Genomic DNA, 8268 nt, shown 5'->3' with positions numbered 1-8268 from the left:
ACCGACTGACACACACACACACACAGACGTCCACACACACACGTCCACACACACACACACACACACACGTTCCTTCAGTCTGTTGGTCACGTTCGATCACCTTCATCGATTGCTCAGGGTTTGATTTTCAGTCAGGTTTCAGGAAACAGTGAAAATGAGCAGGACGAGCAGCTGAAGCTTCTTCCTCTGAACATTCAGGATGAGTTTTTCACACGTTTAATTTGTCTGTAATCTTCACGTTCAGCTAAATACCTGGACTCAGTCATAATCATAAAAATACTGAATATTTAAAGTTTGATGAGTACTATTTTGTGTTATTATTAGTAGTAGTATTAGTAGTAGTGCTGCTGTCTATCGTAATACTTACATTGTATTCATGTACAGTTAATTCAGTTTCTGGTCACATGAACACTCTTCGCTGTGATCTCGTCTGTTTTTCTGCTTTTTGTTTTTGTGTTGTTCGATCGTTCGTTGGTGTTTTTGTTATCAGTCGGTCAGTAATCCCCCTTCAGCCGTCCGGTCCAATCAGATGAGGCCGTCACGTTGTGATGACAGAGTGAGGCTCGGAGGCGTGGACCTCTGACCTCCGGCTGGTTGATTGACGGTTTGAACTCTCGTCCTCAGGGCATCCCAGGTATCAGAGGGGAGGCGGGCGTGAGAGGACAGCGAGGTCTGAGAGGAGATCCGGTGAGTCCCAGCGTTTTCTCCCTTTAAGAAGAATCATCTGTTTGTCCTGATGGGGGTGCTGCAGAGACAGGTGGGGTGGACGTTCCCCACGTCTGTCTCTGGTCCTCAGTGTCCTCTGCGGTCTTTAAACTTAACTTTTATCATCTCATCTCGTCTTCTCTCACTCAAACGTGCCGTCGAACTATCCACATCAGCATCACAGCACTCACTGGTTGTTGTTCGTATCAGAGTTTCTGTCTCAGACGGCGTCCTGTTGTTTCGTCCTGCAGGGTGAACCAGGTGCTGATAACACCGTCCCAGGACCCAAAGGAGCCCCCGGGAACCCGGGTTTACCGGTAAGAAAGAGCTCGCTCTGACGCTGACGCTGTGAGGCAGCGATGATCAGCTGAAGGTTGATCAGCTGATCTGTTTCTGCGGCCAGTGATGATCAGCTGAGTGCTGGAGGACGGATGGATTTTTGGATCAGTTCAGTGACTCGTGTGCTTCTTGGTTCAGATCCTGTGAAAACGTCCTGTTAAATGAAATGAAAATAATTCATCACTTTGCTGAAACGTGATGCGTTTGAATCCACAGGGCATACCTGGAGTGGACGGGCGGCCAGGAGAGAGCGGAATCGTGGGAAACCCGGTGAGATTTTTGACCTCCTTTGCTCTCATCTGGGTTCCTGTTGACCGTCTGAGCACATCTCAGGAGTTTAAGCAGTGGATATAAAACCGACTGCACGAGTTTGGTCTGTGTATCCAATCAGTGACGACCAGCAGCGTAAACATGGACGAGAGCGCTTAGACTGTCCACAAATACTGTCCCTCGTGACTCAGCCAGAGCGTCTGTGACATCATTAATCAAGTCTGTTGATGATGTCACACTGACTAATACATGAAATGTCTCTGTGAATCTGTCCTGCTGTCCAGGGTCCAGATGGAAGACGAGGGCCACCTGGTGAGAAGGTACGAGACGACACTCAGTGCTGTTCGTCCTGGTTCACACACCAGCAGACACTGAAGCGTCCATTTTCATCTGTGTGTGTGTGTGTGCGTGCGTGTGCGCGCGCATGCGTGTGTGCGTGTTCCCGCAGGGCGCACCTGGACAGCCAGGAGCTCTGGGACTCCCGGGCAGCCCAGGTGCTTCAGGTCCACAGGTGAGTCAGGGCGGGACTCCCTGGAGCCAGATTATAATCAGAGTTCAGCTCGTCTCTGAGACTAAAGAGTCCGTCAATCTGTGTGCTTTCTGCAGGGGAGCAGAGGGGTCAGAGGTCAGCCGGGACCGAGAGGAATCCCCGGCCTTCCCGGACCTCAGGTCAGTACCGCACGTCACCTGACCTCAGACCAGCTGGCAGGGCGACACGCAGTCTCACGTCTGTCAGGAATGTGAAAAATGTGCAGTTTGACAGATTTTCAGCGATAAGAGAAGAAACAGAAAGATCAGCTCCTGAGTCGTCTTCCACTTTACAAGACAACGAAAGACACGCTGCTTCTTTAATGAGACAAAACAAAGGACAGGATTTAAAGCACCACAAGGACAGAAAGTCCTGTGCTGGTTTGTGACGGCAGAGACCAGAAGAGCTGATTCAGGCATCATCACTTCAGCTTCAATGAGGGACTCGCACAGAGACGCTGAGCTGGACATGCTGAAGCGTTAAACTCGTAACACATGAAGAAGAGGAGAGCGGCTGCTTTAAAACCGCCTCAGGACTGTGTGTTCCTCAAAAACATGGTTTTACAGGGAACGTGACAGGATGAGGATCAGGTTCTGTGTTCTGTTGTTTCTTTGTCTCCACACAGGAATCTGCTGTTGGACGTTTGACTGACATTCGCTGTCTGTGCAGCTCTGGAAGCTTCAGTGTTAAATATTTCTGAGGACACAGAGTCAGCAGCAGTTTATCGGCCGGCGTCGGATCGAAGGCTCCACCGAGGCTCCGTCTGAACGCTCATAGCTCTCATCTGTGAGTCCAGCAGGTCGTCTGCTTCGGCCTGTGGAGACGTCACGTTGTGGCTCATAACAGTTTTGCTTTGTGCTGTATGACCAAAAATATGTGGACAGCGCTAATGCAGATCCCTGCAGACGCTTTGCAGAAGCAGCCGAGCTGAAGACCTTCCTCTGTGTCCTCTGAGACACTCTGTGGGTGTAGAGCCTCATTATCCTGAACGCTGGACGAGTGCAGGGACGCTCGTTCAGCAGATCAGGGCACCGCTGCTGTCCCCGGCGTCTGGGACTCAGCTGGTCTCTGCTTCCAGTGAGGAGGCCGAGACGTTGTCCCTCTTTTATTCACTTCAGATGTCTGACCTGGACAACAAGGACAACAACAACAAAAACAAGAAACGAAGCCGTGTTTCAGATGGAGAATATCTGTTGTAGATGTTGACTGTCTCAGTCTCAGTCTGTCCATGTCTCTCAACGTCCCGTCCCGCCTTCTAATTATCTTTATTTATGAGCCTTGTGGAGCTCGTTAAATTAATCAGCCACAGATCAGGTTCAGAGAGAAAGTCTGTCCAAAAGACCAGCTGGGGACAGACAGAGGCTGCAGCTCAGTCCAGCCTCAATCTGTCTGCCTGTCCTCCTGTCTGTCTGTCTGTCCTCCTGCCTGCCTGCCTGTCTGTCTGTCTGTCTGTCTGTCTGTCTGTCTGTCTGTCTGTCTGTCTGTCTGTCTGTCTGTCCGTCCTCCTGTCTGCCTGTCTGGTTGTCTGTCTGTCTGTCTGCCTGTCTGCCTGCCTGCCTGTCTGTCTGTCTGTCTGTCTGTCTGTCTGTCTGTCTGTCTGTCTGTCTGTCTGTCTGTCTGTCCGTCCTCCTGTCTGCCTGTCCGGTTGTCTGTGCTGTCTGTCTGCCTGTCTGTCCGTCCTCTCTGTCTGTCTGTCCTCAGTGTGTTTCTTCTGTCAGGTCTTTGTTCGATAGTTTAGGAGCATTTACAGTTTTTATTATCCGTCATGTTTCTCTTTGTCTTTAATCTAATCTTGATTATTTTGTTCGTTCACTGAATTCATTTCTAATCTGCGTTTTGCTTCCTGTTAGCTTTTTATTTCAGTTGTCATCAGACTGCAGCTTTATTAGTTTTGGCTCCTTTAGTTATTTTGAGCTGCTGATGTTGGTCCTCATGCTCGTCCTCATGCTCGTCCTCATGCTCGTCCTCATGCTCGTCCTTATGTTGGTCCTCATGCTCGTCCTCATGCTTGTCCTCATGCTCGTCCTCATGTTTGTCCTCATGTTTGTCCTTACGTTGGTCCTGATGCTTGACCTGATGTCCGTCCTCATGCTCGTCTTCATGCTCGTCCTCATGCTCGTCTTCATGTTCGTCCTCATGTTCGTCCTCATGCTCGTCCTCATGCTCGTCCTGACGGCGACAGCAGAGCGACGCTGCTGCTGTTGAGGCGTTTTGCGTTGAAGTGAGGGACAGACAGACTGCACAAACATCTGCTGAAGCTCTGAAGTGAAGAATGCTGAATTTACAGTAACTGAGGATCACAGTAAACACTCAGGTCAGCCGTGGTCTGCGTGGGAGGACGCTGGAGCTCAGTGTGAGAATAAATCAGTGAAGTTCAGGGTGAAGCCGTCGCTCTGCTGCTCTGTTCTGTTCTGCTCCGCTGGTATTTATGAGTCAGGGAGCTTTAATTTATGAAAACAGGCTGAGATGAAATGATCTGCTTGTGTTGAATCACTTGTTTCAGAGTGAGCGTCCATTAGATTCAGACTGCAGTCTGAAGTGTTTGGAGAGTAATGAAGTGCAAAGACACACAAATGACTTCCATGATCTCTCCATAAACATCGTCCTCTCATGCTTCTGCTCATCACAGTGGGTGTTCAATCACCTGCAGATGTCCTCTGTTGGACGGACATTAGACACGTCCTCGCTGGTTGCTGCTCATAAACTCCCACAGAGCTGCTGCTGCTGTTTGAGGTGTTTCCCTCCAATAAACGTCCACTTCATTGATCGGTTCAGATCGATCAGCTTGCTGGCTGCTCGTTCTCTGTTCTTAGTTTCCTTTCACATAAAATAAACTAAAATGTTCCACAAAATGCAGAAAGAAGCTTGGACATGAGTTACAGTTGGACCTGCAGATAAGCTGAGGACGGCTCCAGTTTTTGTGTCCAGTGGACGTTTTTAAGCCTTCTCGTCTTTGTGGTGATGCGTTCAGGGACGCTCCGATGGTGAGAACAGTCCGTTCAGTTCTGCTCTGACTCTGTTGGTCTTCCTGCAGGGTGGACCAGGGACACCTGGAAACCCGGGCTTAGCCGGACGCCGTGGCTCCAACGGACAGAAGGTGCGTGACATCATTTCCTGTCCTACGACGTGTTTAAGCACCACATGGATGTTCAGTCAGATGAGGGTTTCAACTCCTCTGACTCTTTTTTTCAACGTTTTCAAAAGCGAATCAGTGAAGCCCTGATGTCTCGTTCTGTCTGCTGACATGGACCAAACGTTGGACATGACGGGGAAATAAAACAAACTGTTGTTGTTGTTGTTGAAGGGCCAACCAGGAGATCCAGGTGATAAAGGTGCTCCGGGATCACTGGGACCCAGAGGAATGCCGGTGAGTGTCGGAGACGTCCGCTGTGTTTGTCCATCATAGAAACTGGACCTCATGTCCGTCCCTGTCTGTCCTCTGCTTCAGGGTCAGGATGGCAGAGACGGTTACGGCCTCCCAGGACCTAGAGGTGTCAAGGTAGAGGAGATCTCGAACAGGAAGTTTAACAGGAAGTAATAAATAAACAGCACCTTTACGCTCACACAAACATGAGTTTGGTAAACTGGTCTTTTCCCTCTCGTTACAGGGAGACTCCGGTTTCCCCGGTTACCCCGGTCTGCCGGTGAGTCCGTCCGCTGACTGCAGATCAGATCAAATCCAGAATCACTTACACGTTAAACAGAGTAGATCATCAGGCGTTCAGCGACGCTCAGAGAGCGACTGGTTTCAGGTCAAAGAAGTGCATGTGTATACGAGGAATGATGGACGACATCCTGGATTTGTGCTCACGCTGACGTGTTGAGCCGCTGAGGTCACAGACGGCAGGAAACAACACGCCTGTGTTTGTTGTTCAGTCAGTCAAAGTGACTGTTTGTCCGTGTTTGGACATTCAGAAAAGACAGATTATGAGAAACAGGAAGCACGTTGAAGTCCACACGTCTTACTGAGTGTTGGTGTTGTGTTCAGGGTGAGGACGGCCTGCAGGGACCCAAAGGATATCCAGGACGTAAAGGGAACCCGGGGCGAGGCGTGAGTGTCGCCTGACGGCCATCTTTGAGTTCACCAACAGTGTTTTTGCTCCATCGCTGATGTTTATTTCTGCTGATTCAGGGAAACTCGGGCAGATCAGGAGAATCAGGTGTGCCTGGAGAACCGGGATATTCAGGACACAGGGTGAGTACCACCCTCATCATCATCATCATCATCATCATCATCATCATCATCATCATCATCAGTGAAGAGCCAGAGAATCCAGACAGACTCCTCATACCACCTTAACTGATGATGACTGAATAATAATATTATATAATAATTCATCACTTTTGCTGAAGTAATAATATAATAATAATGCTTCATCTTGGACTCTTCACAGGGCACCAGAGGTCCTCCTGGAAGCACAGCCATGACTGTAAGTCCACCTTAAAACTCACTTCATCCGCCCACATTCAGGGAAACGTCAAACGTTATTGTCGGTGTTCATACGTGACGCGTTTCCTGTTTCCTCAGGAGTGTCAGCTGGTCACCTTCATCCGAGAAAACTGTGGTAAGTGTCAGAGGCAGAGACTCGCTGTTCAGCGTCCATCGATGCAGCTCAGCTCTAACAGATGTTTTCCTTCTCTTCCTCCACAGCCTGTTCCTTCGGTACGTATCTCCATTTTAAAATCACAACATTACGGTGAGTAGAAGAAGAAAACTGCCGCTGAGTGACATCATCGCCAGAAAAGAAGCCACGGTCCAGCCTCTTCAGTTTGTGTGGCGTTCCCATCAGCCTCAGCCGGATTTTGTGTCAAGAGCTCATTAGCATGCTAACATGCTAAACTGAGACAGCGAACATGGGAAACATTATACCTGCGAAACGTCCACATGCTACCATTCCAAGCATGTTAGCATGCTGATGTTAGCATTTAGCTCAAAGCACTGCTGAGTCTCAGGTAAATTTCTACGTCCTCAGTACGAACCGCTGGTCTTGGATCTGACAGAGTTTTAATAAAGTCATAAACACTTTTTTAAGAGTTTGGTTATTAAAGAATGATGAAGATATTCGAGAGCGTGACGGCTTGTCAGTGTCCTCTGGTGGACACACTCTGTAGTGGAAAGACGATTTCTGAATCACTTCAAACTTCCGGACACTGATGTTTATGAGTGCTAAGATAAAAGATGGTTTATTGATCAGGCGTTTGAGGGTTTCCAGCTCCAGTTCTTCAGTCTCTTCACTTTCCTGGGTTAGACCTCATCGCTCGGGGTCATCGAGCTGTTATCGATGCAGGTGTGAAGTCAGGACACTTGCTTGGTGACTTCGCTCTTAGTGACGTCCTGATGAGGAAATGGCCGCACACGAAGCTCCTGACCACACCTGGTCTGTCTGACACCTGATCTCAGCTTGAGAAAGACCGACTGTGGTCTGAGTGGGCTCTCTTCGTTCTGCTCAGCGTTAACTTCTTCGTTGGTTTTCAGATCGATCAGAGTGCCCAGCCTACCCCACCGAGCTGGTGTTCGCTCTGGATATGTCGGAGGACGTGAGCCCGGCGGCCTTCGAGAGACAGCGCTCCGCCCTCCTCGCCCTGCTGGAGGACATCGCCATCTCTGAGAGCAACTGTCCGACGGGTGCCCGCGTCGCCGTGGTGGGATACAGCGCCTACACCAAGTACCTGATCCGCTTCCAGGACTACCACCGCAAATCGCAGCTGATCGACTCCGTGAGGAACATCGCCCTGGAGAGGACGTCCAACCAACGCCATCTGGGGGCCGCCATGCGCTTTGTGGGTCAGAATGTCTTCAAGCGTGTCCGAGCTGGCGCGATGATGAGGAAGGTGGCCGTCTTCTTTACTGGCGGGCCCACGCAGGACGCTGAGGACATCGTGACGGCCATGATGGAGTTCCGCGGCCTCAACATCGTCCCGGCGGTCGTCTCTCTGAGAAGCGCTCCCGCTATTGCTCGAGCGATGGAGGTGAGTCCGTCCGACAGGAAACCCGTGACTTCAGTCCGACCCCTTTGCACGCCATCGCCTCTCTGGTTACGCTCACCACCTGCTGCCTGAGCGATGGCTGTGAAGATCTGAGACGTCTTTGTAGGTGTCTTTCATTGACGGCGGCTGCTGTTTCCTCTCAGGTCGACGACTCGGGAAACTCCATATTTACGGTGCTGGGCAGAGACATGGCTGCTGACCTGGGGAGGGTCAAGAACTGTGCCATCTGTTACGGTAAGCTGTGAGGCTTCGGCTTGGATCGACATTTCTAGACATCAGAGACCTTCAGGTTAGCATGTTTGATTTGTGCGCTGCTCAGACAAAGTGAAAAATCAGGATTTATTTGATTGTCATCATTCCAGATATTCAGATAAATGATATTCGTACAAATCCTGGTCAGAGTCGATCATTTTACCCTCCTCTGCATGCAAACAGAT

At 50.0% G+C, this 8268-nt stretch overlaps 1 protein-coding gene across 1 annotated transcript in view; it reads left to right on the top strand.

The window, feature by feature from the left end:
• Positions 1 to 8268, top strand: part of col6a4a (collagen, type VI, alpha 4a) — a 51516-nt gene that overhangs the window by 37498 nt on the left and 5750 nt on the right. Inside the window, exons 21-37 of the mRNA XM_070965986.1 lie at positions 625 to 687; positions 957 to 1022; positions 1261 to 1314; positions 1599 to 1634; positions 1763 to 1825; positions 1921 to 1983; positions 4878 to 4940; positions 5148 to 5210; positions 5292 to 5342; positions 5452 to 5487; positions 5832 to 5894; positions 5976 to 6038; positions 6238 to 6273; positions 6372 to 6408; positions 6495 to 6506; positions 7320 to 7813; positions 7975 to 8065. Coding sequence (XP_070822087.1) covers positions 625 to 687; positions 957 to 1022; positions 1261 to 1314; positions 1599 to 1634; positions 1763 to 1825; positions 1921 to 1983; positions 4878 to 4940; positions 5148 to 5210; positions 5292 to 5342; positions 5452 to 5487; positions 5832 to 5894; positions 5976 to 6038; positions 6238 to 6273; positions 6372 to 6408; positions 6495 to 6506; positions 7320 to 7813; positions 7975 to 8065 — 1354 coding nt within the window. The remainder of the gene's footprint in view (positions 1 to 624; positions 688 to 956; positions 1023 to 1260; positions 1315 to 1598; positions 1635 to 1762; positions 1826 to 1920; positions 1984 to 4877; positions 4941 to 5147; positions 5211 to 5291; positions 5343 to 5451; positions 5488 to 5831; positions 5895 to 5975; positions 6039 to 6237; positions 6274 to 6371; positions 6409 to 6494; positions 6507 to 7319; positions 7814 to 7974; positions 8066 to 8268) is intronic.

The sequence above is a fragment of the Chaetodon trifascialis genome, chromosome 7, assembly GCF_039877785.1.
Source record: "Chaetodon trifascialis isolate fChaTrf1 chromosome 7, fChaTrf1.hap1, whole genome shotgun sequence".
Taxonomy (NCBI): Eukaryota; Metazoa; Chordata; class Actinopteri; order Chaetodontiformes; family Chaetodontidae; genus Chaetodon; species Chaetodon trifascialis.
Note: the sequence above shows the minus strand (reverse complement) of the source record. Positions and strands in the feature narration are given on the sequence as shown.